At 38.4% G+C, this 17,346-nt stretch overlaps 1 protein-coding gene across 1 annotated transcript in view; it reads left to right on the top strand.

Moving 5' to 3' along the window:
- The window catches only part of USH2A (usherin), an 892,942-nt gene that overhangs the window by 704,238 nt on the left and 171,358 nt on the right, over positions 1 to 17,346 (top strand). The window contains exon 55 of the mRNA XM_061161192.1: positions 12,226 to 12,333. Coding sequence (XP_061017175.1) covers positions 12,226 to 12,333 — 108 coding nt within the window. The remainder of the gene's footprint in view (positions 1 to 12,225; positions 12,334 to 17,346) is intronic.

The raw sequence follows: 17,346 nt of genomic DNA, 5'->3' as shown, positions 1-17,346 counted from the left end.
AGCTTTGTAGCAAGTAGTCAGAATTGAAAGTTCTTTCACTGGTATTTTAAATGCAAGATCCCCCTAGTTTTGATGTTTTGATGTGTGGTTCATATGAGACATCACCTGAACTCCTATGTCAAAGCCTTGATACAAGAAATGGACAGTGCCAATGGGTGCTCTCAGAGAGGCAAGAAATTGGCTTGACTAAGAGGGATGGACACTGCTGAGATCATGATGGATGATACTATCGGGAAAGGGGACCCTAGCTTGTGAGCTCCTGAAATATTTCACATTCAAATTTTGTGACACAAACCATAATTTAAATGCACATTTGGTGTATCTAAAGTGATTCCATGATCCCTTAGTGTACCAGTTTTGAATATCTCAATTTTCACGTGGAATCAGGTTAATCCAAAGTCGAGCCCTGACATAGCTCTACTCATCACAGTGACTGCTGGATGTTTCTGGGAACCTCCACAAGCAGAAATGTTCTTGGGTGAGGGAGGGGAAAATCATTTAATGAGATCCCAGGCAGGTGGAAGCAAAAGACAGCTCTTTTCAGTAAAACTAGATATGTGGTTCACATGGGCCAGGGCAAGCATCTAGTTTGAGTGAACTGGTGCCAGGACAAGTAACTGCCCTCAGAGTGGGCAATACCTGGTAACCACCTAACAAAAGCTTTTTGAAGTAATTCAGGCCTCTAGCACTTGGTTAGAACTAATCACTAACCAAGTTGACTGAGGAACTTGTGAAATTACATATTCTCTAGGATTATTTGGTAATTCTTCAGAAGAGTAACATGATATTTAGGACAACTGAATGACTATTTTGAGGTAGCACTAGCCATCTGAAACTGTGATGAACAAAAAGCCTTTTCGTGACTGCCTGGAGATTAAACACGAGAAACAAGCTGTTCTTTATAGAGTACATCCAATGTAACATACAGAGCCATGAGTTTTGTTTTCCAAATCATCTTTTTATGATCCATAGGCAGACTTTTTGCAGTCTCTTTTTAACACATATTTACTCTTGAAAGGAATGTTACTTGAAAGTGTAATTGTAATGAGTTTGGTTATAGTATGCCTCTTTCCTTTAAAAGAGAACACGATTCCCTGTAGGGAAATTCAGGTAATTTGCAGCCACAGTAATCTCCACTCCACTGAAATGTTAAATACTTGGCTTTTCTCCACACGTTTGTCTTTCTCTGTTCTACAGCCGCTATTTCTTACTCTTTTAATTCAATGCTGAGCAGTTGAATGATGTTTTCTTTTCTCCTTCTACTCTTTGACTTTAGGATTAAGTTACAGTCAGAACGGTTCCTTGGAGACATCTCTTTATTTCCCTTTTCTCATCCTGATCAGTTCATGAGTAGTTTTCAATTGGTGTGCCCTTTTCACTGCCTGTTGCTAATATTTCAAATATATCTCATTTTAAGGACTGCCAATAGGGGCTTCCTTAAAGTGACAGCAAATTCCAGTTGAAATGTGTTGATTTTATTGAGTTTTACAGAGTCATATATATGAAAGGTCATCCAGTTCATGTAAATCATCTATGCCTCGTGGCAGTCCACACTTTACTTACAGACTTTGGAACCAAGTCTATTAGTAAATCAATCCTCTAACAATAGGAAAAATACAAGACCTAAGAAATTGTTGTTCAGTCACGAACTCACTTCTGACTGATTGAGTCAGTAATGCTATCTAACCATCTCCTCATCTGTTGTCCCCTTCTCCTTTTGCCTTCAGTATTTTGCAGCATCAGAGGCTTTTCCAGTGAGTCAGCTCTTCATATCAGGTGGCCAAAGTGTTAGAACTTCAGCTTCAGCAACAATCCTTCCAATGAATGTTCAGGGTTGATTTCCTTTAGGATTGACTGGTTTGACCTTCTGGCAGTCCAAGGGACTCTCAAGAGTCTTGTACAGCACCACAATTCGAAAGCATCAATTCTTCAGCACTCAACCTTCTTTATGGTCTAATTCTCACCTTGTACATGACTACTGGACCTAAGAATAGAATATGCAAATATTGGATTCATCTCTTGTCATCTTTCATATTAGCCTGTGGTTCAATTAAGCAGTCTATATTCCTGTGCCCACAGTTTACGTATATGGAAACAGAGGTCAATAAGCTGGCTTGTGGTAGTAGCTGATAGGTAGATAAGGATTAGACCCAAAGAGTCTAATTTCAGACTGCTAAGCTGAGTCTGCCCCTGAACATGAATTGTGCTCATATTCCAAATGAAAATATTCAAATACCTAGCCCCATATGGATTTCTTATATTACCAGAAGTGTTACTAGGCCTTGAAGGATCTGTGTCATTTTACTTAGAAGCCTCATAGGACTGATCCAACTGCTCTGGGTCACATTTTTCAGCCCAAAAAGAAAAGAAAGAAAGTGAAGTCGCTCAGTGATGTCTGACTCTTTTCGGCCACATGGACTGTAGCCTACCAGGTTCCTCCATACATGGGATTTTCCAGGCAAGAATACTGGAGTGGGTTGCCATTTCCTTCTCCAGGATATCTTCCCAACCCAGTGATTGAACCTGGGTCTCCCACATTATGGGCAGACGCTTTACCATCTGAGCCACCAGGTAAGTCCCAACTGCCCAGAATTGCATCCTGACCTCACCCTTTCCTATCTCTGTCATCAGAGGTGAGTTCCTTCATCTGTCTATGCTTTGGCTCCTGTTATCTGAGCAGAGAACAGCAGTTCCTCTGGGAGTAATTGTCTTACTCTGCAAGGGCTTTAATGGTGTCAGTTAATGTCTAGGAAGTACATGGAAGAAGGCCTGCAAGTAGTAAATGTTAAGTAAACTTTAGTTTCAGATAAAATGCATCTCCATCTGAATGCAGAGTTCCAAAGAATAACAAGGAGAGATAAGAAAGCCTTCCTAAGTAATCAATGCAAAGAAATAGGGGAAAACAATAGAATGGGAAAGACTAGAGATCTCTTCAAGAAAATTAGAGATACCAAGGGAACATTTCATGCAAAGATGGACACAATAAAGGACAGAAACTGTATGGATCTAACAGAAGCAAAAGATATGAAAAAGAGGTGGCAAGAATACACAAAAGAACTATGCAAAAAAGATCTTCATGACCCAGATAACCACGATGGCATGATCACTCACCTAGAGCCAGACATCTTGGAGTGCAAAATCAAGTGGGCCTTAGGAAGCATCACTACGGACAAAGCTAGTGGAGGTGATAGAATTCCAACTGAGTTATTTCAAATCCTAAAAGACAATGCTGTGAAAGTGCTGCATTCAATTTGGAAATTGGAAATTTGGAAAACTCAGCAGTGGTCACAGAACTGGAAAAGGTCAGTTTTCATTCCAATCCCAAAGAAAGACAGTGCCAAAGGGTGTTCAAACTACCACACAGTCACACTCATTTCACACGCTAGCTAAGTAATGCTCAAAATTCTCCAAGCTAGGCTTCAACAGTACCTGAACTGAGAACTTCCATATGGTCAAGGTGGATTGAGAAAAGGCAGAGGAACCAGAGATCTGATTGCCAACATCTGATGGAGCACAGAAAAAGCAAGAGAATTCCAAAAAAGCATCTACTTGTGCATCATTGACTGCGCTAAAGCCTTTGACTGTGTAGATCACAACAAACTGTGGAAAATTCTAAAAGAGATGGGAATACCAGACCACCTGACCTGCCTCTTGAGAAATCTGAATGCAGGTCAAGAAGCAACAGTTAAAACTGGACATAGAACGATGGTTCCAAATTGAGAAAGGAGTACATCAAGGCTGTATATTATAACCTTGCTTATTTAACTTATATGCAGAGTACATCATGCAAAATGGCAGACTGGATGAAGTATAAGCTGGAATCGAGATTGCCGGGAGAAATATCAATAACTTCAGATATGCACATGACACCACCCTTATGGCAGAAATTGAAGTGAAACTAAAGAGCCTCCTGATGAAAGTGAAAGAGGAGAGTGAAAAGGCTGGCTTAAAACTCGACATTCAAAAAACAAAGATCATGGCTTTCGTCCCATCACTTCATGGCAGATAGATTGGGAAACAGTGGCAACAGTGACACACTTTATTTTCTTAGGCTCCAAAATCACTGCAGATGGTGACTGCGGCCATGAAATTAAAAGACTCTTGCTCTTTGGAAGAAAAGCTATGACAAACAGACAGCAGTATCAAAAAGCAGAGACTTAACTTTGCCAGCAAAGATCTTTATTGTCAAAACTATGGATTTTCCAGTAAGGATGTGAGAGTTGGACTATAAAGAAAGCTGAGTGCCAAAGAATTGATGCTTTTCAACTGTTGGAGATGACTCTTGAGCGTCCTTTGGACTGCAAGGAGATCAAACCAGTCCATCCTAAAGAAAATCAGTCCTGAATATTCATTGGAAGGACTGATGCTGATGCTGAAGCTCCAATACTTTGGCCACCTGATGCAAAGAGCTGACTCTTAAAAAGACCCTGATGCTGGGAAAGATTGAAGATAGGAGGAGTAGGGGACAACAGAGGATGAGATGGTTGAATGGCATCACCGACTTGATGGACATGAGTTTGTGCAAGCTCCAGGAGTTGGTGGTGGACAGGGAAGCCTGGCATGCTGCAGTCCGTGGAGGTCCCAGAGAGTTGGACGCAAATGAACAACTGAATTGTATGGAACTGAAACTTTAATTGGTATGTTCTTTATGCAATTAAATAAGCAACTTCCTTAGAGAATAACTGCATTTCTCAAAAAATCCATTTAATTAGTGTATAGAGTTAAGTGAAAAGAGGAGAAAAAAATGAAATAAAAAATACCAAATTTTGTTTTTTAAATTTTGTATTAATTTGTGTTTTGAATGAAATCCTTCCATTGTATTTCACTTTAAGAACAACTGCAATGGTTTCTACCCCTTTTATATCATTCAGATACTATTTAATCTTTAGAGGGAAGGCAGTCATTGAAAATTTTCATTGTGTTTGATATAACTCTTATTTGATGGTGACAGCACAGGACTTGGTGTTAAAATCATTGGTTTGTCCCTACTCCAACCCGACCATTTGTTCACCATGTCCCTATGTGATTCTCTCAGCCTGTATTCCTACCTTTGAGGCAGGGACAATATTTCTTGTTCTGGTGATATTAAAGGTGAAACCTCCTCACCTTTTCACCAGACTTTTGCATGTTCTTGCTAATTCTCTCTCCCATAATCTGGTACCTCTTTCTAGCTTGTATAAAGGCAGATCACGTCATACACAATAATAATAGCTGCTTATGCTCTCTGTGTGTAACATAGAAGACTCTGACCCTATATACACATGTAACATTATTAGCAATTATAATAGTAGTATCACTTATAACTCTATTTCTTGAAGGTCACCAAAAATAGTTCAACCAGGGTTAACAAATGGGCACTTAAAGGCTCATGAAACAAACAAACAAACAAAAATCATGTGTAGACTTTAGGTGTGGCTCACTCAAGGCTGCCAAAGGACATCAGTTCAGTTCAGTTGCTCAGTCGTGTCTGACTCTTTCTGACCCCATGGACTGCAGCACGCCAGGCTTCCCTGTCTATCACCAACTCGCAGAGTTTACTCAGAATCATCTCCATCGAGTCAGTTATGCCATCCAACCATCTCATCTAATGTCATCCCCTTCTCCTCCCGCCTTCAATATTTCCCAGCATCAGAGTCTTTTCTAATGAGTCAGTTCTTCACATCAGGTGGCCAAAGTATCAGAGTTTCAGCTTTAACATCAGTCCTTCCAATGAACACCCAGGACTATCTCCTTTAGGATGGACTGGTTGGATCTCCTTGCAGTCCAAGGGACTCTCAAGAGTCTTCTCCAACACCACAGTTCAAAAGCATCAGTTCTTCGGTGCTCAGCTTTTTTTATAGTCCAACTCTCACATCCATTCATGACTACTGGAGAAACCATAGCTTTGACTAGATGAACCTTTGTTGGCAAAGTAATGTCTCTGCTTTTTAATATGTGTCTAGGTTGGTCATAACTTCTTCCAAGGAGCAAGCATCTTTTTAATTTCATGACTACAGTCACCATCTGCAGTGATTTTTCAGCCCCCCAAAAATAAAATCTGTCACTGTTTCCACTGTTTCCCCATCTATTTGTCATGAAATGATGGGACTGGAAGCCATGATCTTGGATTTCTGAATGTTGAGTTTTAAGCCAACTTTTTCACTCTCCTCTTTCACTTTTATCAAGAGGCTCTTTAGTTCTTCTTTGCTTTCTGCCGCAAGTGTGGTATAATCTGCATATCTGAAGTTACTGATATTTCTCCCAGCAATCTTGATTCCAGCTTGTGCTTCTTCCAGCCCAGTGTTTCTCATGATGTAATCTGCATATAAGTTAAATAAGCAGGGTGACAATATACAGTCTTGACATACTCCTTTCCCTATTTGGAAACAGTCTGTTGTTCCATGTTCAGTTCTAACTGTTACTTCCTGTCCTGCATACAGATTTCTCAAGAGGCAGGTCAGGTGGTCTGGTGTTCCCATCTCTTGAAGAATTTCCCAGTTTGTTGTGATCCACACAATCAAAGGCTTTGGCATAGTCAATAAAACAGAAGTAGATGTTTTTCTGGAATTCTTTTCCTTTTACTATGATCCAGAGGATGTTGGCACTGTGATCTCTGGTTCCTCTGCCTTTTCTAAATCCAGCTGGAACATCTGGAAGTTCACGGTTCACATACTATTGAAGCTTGGAGAATTTTGAGCATTACTTTACTAGTGTGTGAGATGAATGCAATTGTATGGTAGTTTGAGCATTCTTTGGCATTGCCTTTAATTGGGATTGGAATGAAAACTGACCTTTTCCAGTCTTGTGGCCACTGCTGAGTTTTCCAAATTTGCTGGCATGTTGAGTGCAGCACTTTTGCAGCATCATCTTTTAGGATTTGAAATAGCTCAGTTGGAATTCCATCACCTCCACTAGCTTTGTTCGTAGTGATGCTTTCTAAGGCCCACTTGACTTTGCAGTCCAGGATGTCTGGCTCTAGGTGAGTGATCATGCCATCATGGTTATCTGGGTCATGAAGATCTTTTTTGTATAGTTCTTCTGTGTATTCTTGCCACCTCTTCTTAATATCTTCTGCTTCTGTTAGGTGCATACCATTTCTGTCCTTTCTTGTATCTATCTTTGCATGAAATGTTCCCTTGGTATCTCTAATTTTCTTGAAGAGATCTCTAGTCTTTCCCATTCTATTGTTTTCCTCTATTTCTTTCCTCCAAATGACATCTGCAGGACACAGTTTCTTTTCCTCTGAGCTCTCCTCCATTCTCAAGCTTTATACAGTGGAAAAAGAACCATATAAAAATGAATGAAAGTTCTGTACAGTGGCCTGAATGAGGTCACAAAATGCTGCTACCATTGCTCAGGATTGAGTGTTGATCTGTGTCCTGACCTGGGCGAAGTCACCTCTCAACCAAGCACAAGGCCTGATAGTGGCCAAAGACTGGTTTCTCCAAAGAAAATTCAAGTTTTGTTATCAAAACTGTATGACTCAATAAAAAAGCCAAAAAAAAAAAATGTATGACTATACTCTGGAAGTTAAATATTACAGGTGTAGAGTTGCATGATACAAGCTAGTGAATGTCAGTTGAAATGAGTCTGAGTCTATGCTTGACCCACCTGGTCCTTTCACCTGGTCAGTTGCCCAGCACTGCAGGGGCTGAAGCATCTCTGGGAGACAAACTGCCCATGAATAAGCCATCATCCCTGCCCCCTTCACTTCCAGCCTCATGCCTCCCGCTCTAATCTTTCTTGTTCTTCAAACTTTGCTTCTTTTCTCCAGTTCCCTACTTCCACTCCTTTTGATTTGGAGATGTCTTTGAACTCCTCTGACTTATTTTTATAAGTTTTTCTTTTTGAAGTATAGTCGATTTACAGTGTTTCAGGTATACATCAGTGTGATTCAGTTATATATGTGTATGTATATATACATATATATTTCAGATTATTTTCCACTATAGGCTATTAAAAGATATTGAATATAGTTCCCTGTGCTATATAGTAGTACCTTGTTGGTTATCATTTTCTGTATCAGTTCAGTTCAGTCGCTCAGTCACTACTGACTCTCTGCGACCCCATGGACAGAAGCACGCCAGGCTTCCCTGTCCATCACCAACCCCTGGAACTTGCCCAAAGTCATGTCCATGGAGTTGATGATGCCATTCAACCATGTCATCCTCTGTCGTCCCCTTCTCCTCCTGCCTTCCGTCTTTCCCAGCATCAGAGTCATTCCAGGGAGTCCGTTCTTTGCATCAGTTGCCAAAGTATTGGAGTTTTAGCATCAGCATCAGTCCTTCCAATGAATATTCAGGACTGATTTTCTTTAGGATGGACTGGTTTGATCTCCTTGCAGTCCAAGGGACTCTCAAGTGTCTTCTCCAACACCACAGTTCAAAAGCATCAATTCTTCAGCACTCAGCTTTCTTTATAGTCCAACTCTCGCATCCATACATGACTACCAGAAAAACCATAGCTTTGACTAGATGGACTTTTGTTGGCAAAGATACATATATATATACATATATATGTGTGTATATATACAGGAAAATATTTTCTGTATAGTAGTATAGTATAATATTATAGTATATTATATAATATAGTATAGTATAATATAGTGTAATATTTTCTGTATAATAGTGTGTGTCTGTTCATCTCAAACTCCTCTAATTTATCCCTCCCCAACCCTTTCCACCTTTGGTAACCATAAGTTTCTTTTCTATGTCTATGAATCTATTTCTGTTTTGTAAATAAGTTCACCTGCATAATTTTTTTTTAGATTTTACATACAAGTGATATATAATATGTGTCTTTCTCTCTCTGACTTACCTCACTTAGTTGATAATCTTTCGACTTTTTGACCAGTGCTCTCTGCTTAATACTCAGTTCTGCATCCTGCCCACCGCCCTGAATTCTGGTATTCCAGTGTCTGCAAGAGATGAATATTCCTTCACTAACTCTGGCCCGATCCTCTACTAAACCACCCCACCCCTCTCAATTTAAACACCTTGTGGCAGACTCCTTTGGCACACCTTCCTCAGTCTATCAAAACTTCTTTAAGGGCTGACTGCTCTGTGGCTGTACCATCTCCATACATCTGTCTTCTAGTGTGAAATGGATGACACTTAACCCCCTTTAGAAAAATTTTGTGAGGAAAAAACAACTTTTGTTTTTATATATGTAGATTTTCTTTTAGCTACAGTCCTCATTACAAATACCTTCAATCTTCTAATCAATCTTAGTACACCTCTGGGATGATTTCTCTTGTTTTCCTAAAACCCATCCTAAATTTTCCTTCAAAAGTCTGAAACCAGACCAACCAGAATACTAAATGTGGAAGAGAACAAAGGCTTTTTTTTTTTTTTTTTGTCAGACTATTCCAGAGAAAAATCAAGTATTGCTTCATTTTTGCTAGCCATACTTAAGCCTGACATTCAGGGGAAAAAAAAATCTAGAAAATATTTATTGTTCATAGATTATATTAGTTTTGTTTTTATTTTAATAGTATTATGCAAGTAGAGAAAAATCTCCTACTCAATGAAATTGATGCTGTGAGCAAGAGTCCCTATGGAATTAAGAGGAAGGGCCTGTTTGGTCACATCACACTTGTGATGGTACATGGACATATCATAGCATCACAACCATGCCATCCTTATTGGATGCTTTTATGACCTGGTCTTCATTAAAAAAATTTTCAAACATGTTGAATACATGGGGAGAAATGATTTTAAAAACGTTAAAAGATACCATCCTTACTCTCAAAGGGCTTACCTTCTAAGTGGGAAACTAAGATACTCAGATACAATGGTGTTACAAGGATCAAGACCCCATTTTTCAGTAATGGGAGTAAAGAAGGTAACTTTGTCAGACTAAATCAGTCACCACCATCCCTGACCTTCATTCTTAAATATTTCCTTCCATTTTCTCTTGAGCTCTATATTTTATAATCTTGAGCATTTTCCTATAAGCTTTTATCAAACCCACAAGGCTTGGAAATGGCCTAGATCTTTCATCATATTCCTCATCTGTAAATCAGGTAACTATCAGAAGTATGTAAATCCTCCATAGCAGCCAAGTAGAAGATTATAATCAAATAAGTATCCACATCTTATCATTAAATTGATAAGGAAACACTAAGGGTTTTGAAGCTGAATCCTGGAGCAGCTCCAGCTACAGAACATTATGGCTTTAGCAGAGAAGTCAGACTACTGCTCCAATTCTAAGTGAACTAGTTAATTAATTTTTTTCCTTCACTTAATGAGCACCTGCTTTGTGCCTGTCACTATTCAAAGGATACAGTCGTGGGCAAAACCAAGTCCTTGTTCTTTTTGAGCTTATGTCACAGAGGTGGAGACAAGCAATAAATAAATAACCATGTAATAAAACATCTGATAGTGTGGAAGGCTATGAAAGAAGAAAGTAATTTTAGAGGATAAAAAGTACTGGCTGTTGTGTGTAGATAAACTGTGTGTAGATAAAGACCAAAATCTTTTAAAATATAGCATTTGAACAGATATACGTAAGGTGACAGAGTGACACATAAATGTCTGGAAGAAGAGTCTGCTCACCAAAAGAACAGAATATGTGAAAACAGTTCAAAATTCATGAAAAAATAAGTATAGAAATTTATTGGATCCATGATGTAACTTAGCCCAATTATTTGACGTAGATATTGTCCTGTTCTTTTATCAGAAAATATTTTGAAAGCTTTGGCTTTGTTTTACTTTGCCCAGGAGTCAAGGCAACGAATGTTAGCCTCGATGTATTCTTGTTGAATGCTGCTGAGTCTTAAAGTTGTTTCTAATAAAATAAAGTACTACCCTAAGTACTTCTCAACAGCCTTAGCGACTAGCTGCAGTGATTCCTTATTTTACAGATCAGTAGATCAAAGCAGAATGAAGCTAAGTCACTTCTGAAAGGTCACTGACCATGCCGTGGTGAAATCTACCAACGTGTAACTTTATTTTGTGCTGGGTTATAGCTGATTAACAATGTGACAGTGTCAGGTGAACAGAGAAGGGATTCAGCCATCCATATGCATATATCCTTTCTCCCCCAAGCTCCCCTCCCATCCAGGCTGCCGCATAACGCTGAGCAGAGGTCCCCATGCTCCGCAGTAGGAACTTGTTGGTGATCCATTTTAAATATAGCAGTTAGTGCAGACAGAGAAGGAGAAGTATCAAAATGACATTCCTTATACATGGAATCTAACATTAAGTGAGACAAATGAGCTTACAAAAGAGAAACAGACTTAGGAAATGAACTTATGGTTCCAGGGGGCATGGAGGGGGCACAGTGGGGGAAAAGGATCCTTAGGGAGTTTGGAATGGACATGGAACAATATTTAACTGGTATTTGTGGATTGCCAGCAGATACCAGTGTATCTGTTGTTGGTGGATTGCTGTTCCTTCTTTTCCTGAGAATTTATTGAGCAATTGCTGTGCTACATTATACATCTTAATATAAAAGAGAGAGTAAACACTGTTCCCTCTTCATAATATGTCTAATCTATGTGTAAACACAAAAACAACATACCTCACAAAAAACTACCGAATTGTGAGATAGTACAGTAGGGGCGTATATGGTGAAGAAATGCAAAGTTAAAAGAAAAGTTAATAATGAGCTGAATATGGCTTGGGGCTAAAAATGTTCACTCTAACCTTCTTTTTATTTTTTTTTCCTCCCTTCTCCTGTTCATATAAGAAGCAGTTGCAGAAACTGGGATGGTTAGCCTGGAGAAGAGAAAACTCAGGGGGGATTTGATAACTGTCTGCAAATATTTGAAGAACTGTCATGTGGAAAAGAAATTAGATTTGTTCTCTGTGTCCCTAGTGGGTGGAAGTGTTAGAAAGAGTTCACCACAATATAAAGAAGGACTTTCACACCAAACAAAAAGAACTCTAGAGCTCTCTAGAGATGGAATGGGCTGTTTGGGAGATGGAGCACCTCGATCCCCTCGGCAGGGGAGTCTCTTCAATGATGCCTGGTACAGAGGAGTTAATAGAAAGATAGATGGATGGGTGGATGACAAGAATTTTCAGATCTCTTTGAAGGCTTGGAGTTTATTGTTTTATCAGTTGAGAAATGAAATTTCTTTTAATACTGAGCTACTTATGAAGTTCCTTTCTCCCTTGGAGTGTTTTCTGCTCTTAAAAATTTTGGATATCATATCTGCAACTCTGCATGTGACTGCTAGTGTTTACCTGATAATAAATAATCCTCTCAAGAGGTACTTGATTTCTTGTTTGCTCTTTCTAGGTCTCCAGCCATACACCAACTACAGCTTCACACTTAGAGCTTGTACATCTGCTGGATGCACTTCAAGTGAGCCTTTTCTAGGTCAGACTCTGCAGGCAGCCCCTCAAGGTAATTAAAAAATACCCATGGTTGGGAAAAAGAAGTTTTCATATGGTATTTTGATATGAATGCTATAAACTCTATCATAACAAACAAAGAAGAAGAAATAAAGTATATGGATCCAAAATAATATTCTAGCTTCCTGTTTTTCAAGTTTAGTTAAACTATAAGTCTCCCAAGGCAGTTTGCCTTCAATTCCTTAGATGTGGTTTTCCTTGGAAGAAAAAAGATATTCTGTACTTGGCTATGAAATGCCTCTAAAAATCAAAAGTTAAATATTCCTGGTGCAGCTAAAATATAACAAGCACCACACTCCCTGTTGAAGCTGGTAAAAATATTCATTGCCCACAAGAACTTGCAATCAAGTAGAAGTGATAGGGTAAGCAACCAAATTGACATAAAGAGAGAGAATCTTAGAGGTGATGTTAAGAGAGAATTAATGAACAGAATGCTCAGGTTAATCTTGGAAGAGAGATTACAACCCATCAGGGACTTCAAGAAAGATCTTAAAGGGTGGATGCCTTCTGAGATGGACCACAAGGATCAAGGAATTTGACAAGTGAACAGATGGAGGAAATATGCTATCAAACACAGCTTGAGGGATTGGTAAGTGGGACCATCACCTTAGAAATCAAATCAAGCTTCAATTTTATTATCTAATGCCAGAAAATAACACTTCCACAACTTCACAAGGAGGCATGTACCAGGATGTCTATCGAAGCCTTTATTGTTGTTGTTGAATGCCAAGATATTGGAAGCAATCTAAATGTCTTTTGAGTAGGGGAATTGCTAAATTTATTCCGATATATTCACATTATGGAATTCCATCAATTTAAAGAAACAGGGTGATCTGTACATATAATGTAGAGTTATAGAACTCTGTTAATATATAGCATCTTTATGTATAAAGCCACACATAGAAAATTGTATTCATTTCTGTAGATAAATGCATAGGAAAGATTCTGGAAGCATGCATATCTACCTGATAACAATGGTCTGTGGGTTAAGAACTGGGAAAGATAGTATCATTTACTTTTAGAAGAAAAATATGCTCAGAAACTTGGGCTAGTGATCAACTAATTATTTTGTTAATCTTTATTATCTGCTGTTTTCCATGTGGGGAAACAAGAGGCATAAAGAAGCTTCTGAACAGAAATGTAATATTAGTGCTCATCAAAGAGTCCTGACCTACTTGTCCATTACTCTTCTAATGAAGGGGTTGTTGTACCTCAGAATATTAGACCTGAACTTCCTACCAGTAAATGGGGAATAAAATGGAAAATTCCACATATGGGGCATATGGCTCCTCACCAGGAATTCACTAATGATGTTTTCTATATAAAGAATGTTTCATGTCAAAAAGCTTAGTGTTCCTTTGAAAGGAAGAAACCAGCAGTGGATTTTTTGGAAAGGTAAACTATCAAATGGATACTTTGATGATAATGGATAATTTCTAAAGGATCTATCAATCAATTCTGGCTGAAACTCAAGCCTGATAGAACAGGGTCTCTCTGCTTTGCTCATCCAATCCATATATTTAAATTCTTAGGAAATATGGATCCCTACTCTCACTTTGTCCAAAACAAAAAGCATTTCCTTCATGACTTAAAAATTATAGCTTTCAACAGTGCTGGGGAGTATGAGATGAGAAATGTTTTACTTGATTTGTTTTTTTTAACTTTATTCACCTTTCCTTTAACACAAATAACTGTGTAAAGAAACAGTAAACTAAATGGGCTTTCCTCTGCAGAAGAAACATGGATTTAGAATCCATTTTCCGGCTGTATATGCCAGTTGTGAATAACTCGTATGAGAAATAAATGTAGTCTGAGTCCTTAACTTGGAGGTTGTAAGGAACAAAGCAGCAGTCACATTAAGTTGTGTTGTTTTGCTAAAGTGGAAATAAACATATTATATCCTCTTAAATTAATAATCCAAGTATAACTAATTTTAAAAGGCCTAGTTGAGTGATTCAGACATAATTTGATGGTCTAACATTTGAGTGTCTAAGTGGATATGGAGAGAATTAAAGGAAGCATTTGTTCACAGCCACCCTGAGAGTTCCTTATGTCTATCATTTTTCAATCTATTTAAAAAATTAGCTAAAACATATTATGACCCCATTGGTAAGCTGGTCCTGATTCTCTATAATTGTGGCCTCCTAGAAAATGTTATGAAGTGAAGTGAAGTCACTCAGTCGTGTCCGACTCTTTGTGACCCCATGGACTGTAGCCTACCAGGCTTCTCCATCCATGGGATTTTCCAGGCAAGAATACTGGAGTGGGTTGCCATTTCCTTCTCTAGGAGATTCTCCATCCATGGGATTTTCCAGGCAAGAATACTGGAGTGGGCTGCCATTTCCTTCGCCAGGAGATCTTCCCGACCCAGGGATTGAACCCGGGTCTCCTGCATTGTAGGCAAACGCTTTACCGTCTGAGCCACCAGGGATGTTTACTCAAGTAGTGGGAAGAGCTTAAACTGGATTATCACTCTCTTTTAAGAATTACTGCCATGCCATCAAGCTCTCATCCGTTTTTAAAGTTCAGTTGAGCAAAATTACAGGCATGTGTTCCTCTAGCATTGACAATATGAAAAAGCAAAAGTAAAAGACCAATCTTTTTCAGTTTCCTTCCAGATTCCTCTTGCCCTGCACTTTTTTTTAATCTGCTGCCATTCCTTTAGGCTCTTCCTCTGTTCCTCATGATTGTAGTCTCCCTTGGAATTCTTTAATACTGGCTGTACCAGTCCAGACACAGCAATCTAAACAAGATGAAAAGGCAGAGAAATACCCAACAGGTAAAGGAACATGAAAAATGCCCACCAAGTCAAACAAAAGAGGAGGAGATAGGGAATCTACCTGAAAAAGAATTTAGAATAATGATAATAAAAATGATCCAAAATCTTGAAAACAAAATGGAGTTACAGATAAATAGCCTGGAGACAAAGATTGAGAAGATGCAAGAAATGTTTAATAAGGACCTAGAAGAAATAAAAAAGAGTCAGTTAAAAATGAATAATGCAATAAATGAGATCAAAAACACTCTGGAGGGAACCAAGAGTAGAATAACGGAGACAGAAGATAGGATAAGTGAGGTAGAAGATAAAATGGTGGAAATAAATGAAGCAGAGAGGAAAAAAGAAAAAAAGGATCAAAAGAAATGAGGACAACCTCAGGGACCTCTGGGACAATGTGAAACGCCCCAACATTCGAATCATAGGAATCCCAGAAGAAGAAGACAAAAAGAAAGGCCATGAGAAAATACTCGAGGAGATAATAGCTGAAAACTTCCCTAAAATGGGGAAGGAAATAGCCACCCAAGTCCAAGAAACACAGAGAGTCCCAAACAGGGTAAACCCAAGGTGAAACACCCCAAGACACATATTAATCAAATTAACAAAGATCAAACACAAAAAAACAAATATTAAAAGCAGCAAGGGAGAAACAACAAATAACACACAAAAGGATTCCCATAATGATAACAGCTGATCTATCAATAGAAACCCTCCAGGCCAGAAGGGAATGGCAGGACATACTGAAAGTAATGAAAGAGAATAACCTACAACCTAGATTACTGTACCCAGCAAGGATCTCATTCAGATATGAAGGAGAATTCAAAAGCTTTACAGACAAGCAAAAGCTGAGAGAATTCAGCACCACCAAACCAGCTCTTCAACAAATGCTAAAGGATCTTCTCTAGATAGGAAATGCAGAAAGGTTGTATAAACGTGAACCCAAAACAACAAAGTAAATGGCAATGGGACCACACCTATCAATAATTACCTTAAATGTAAATGGGTTGAATGCCCCAACCAAAAGACAAAGATTCGCTGAATGGATACAAAAACAAGACCCCTATATATGCTGTCTACAAGAGACCCACCTCAAAGCAAGAGACACATACAGACTAAAAGTGAAGGGCTGGAAAAAAATATTTCACACAAATGGAGACCAAAAGAAAGCAGGAGTCGCAATACTCATATCAGATAAAATAGACTTTCAAATAAAGGATGTGAAAAGAGACAAAGAAGGACACTACATAATGATCAAAGGATTAATGCAAGAAGAAGATACAACAATTATAAATATATATGCACCCAACATAGGAGCACCGCAATATGTACGGCAAATGCTAACAAGTATGAAAGAGGAAATTAATAGTAACACAATAATAGTGGGAGACTTTAATACCCCACTCACAACTCTGGATAGATCAACTAAACAGAAAATTAACAAGGAAACACAAACCTTGAATGACACAATGGACCAGCTAGACCTAATTGATATCTATAGGACATTTCACCCCAAAACAATCAACTTCACCTTTTTCTCAAGTGCACACGGAACCTTCTCCAGAATAGATCACATCCTTGGCCATAAATCTAGCCTTGGGAAATTCAAAAAAATTGAAATCATTCCAGTCATCTTTTCTGACCACAGTGCAGTAAGATTAGATCTCAATTACAGGAAAAAAATTATTAAAAATTCAAACATATGGAGGCTAAATAACACACTTCTGAATAACCAACAAATCACAGAAGAAATAAAAAAAAAATCAAAATATGCATAGCAATGAATGAAAATGAAAACACAACAACCCAAAACCTATGGGATACTGTAAAAGCAGTGCTAAGGGGAAGGTTCATAGCATTACAGGCTTACATAAAGAAACAAGAAAAAAGCCAAATAACCTAACTCTACACCTAAAACAATTAGAGAAGGAAGAAATGAAGAACCCCAGGGTTAGTAGAAGGAAATAAATCTTAAAAATTAGGGCAGAAATAAATGCAAAAGAAACTAAAGAGACCATAGCAAAAATCAACAAAGCTAAAAGCTGGTTTCTTGAAAAAATAAACAAAATTGACAAACCATTAGCAAGACTCATTAAGAAACAAAGAGAGAAGAACCAAATTAACAAAATCAGAAATGAAAATGGAGAGATCACAACAGACAACACTGAAATACAAAGGATCATAAGAGACTACTACCAGCAGCTCTATGCCAATAAAATGGACAGCTTGGAT

Source organism: Dama dama, chromosome 14 (assembly GCF_033118175.1).
Source record: "Dama dama isolate Ldn47 chromosome 14, ASM3311817v1, whole genome shotgun sequence".
In the NCBI taxonomy this organism is placed as follows: domain Eukaryota; kingdom Metazoa; phylum Chordata; class Mammalia; order Artiodactyla; family Cervidae; genus Dama; species Dama dama.
Note: the sequence above shows the minus strand (reverse complement) of the source record. Positions and strands in the feature narration are given on the sequence as shown.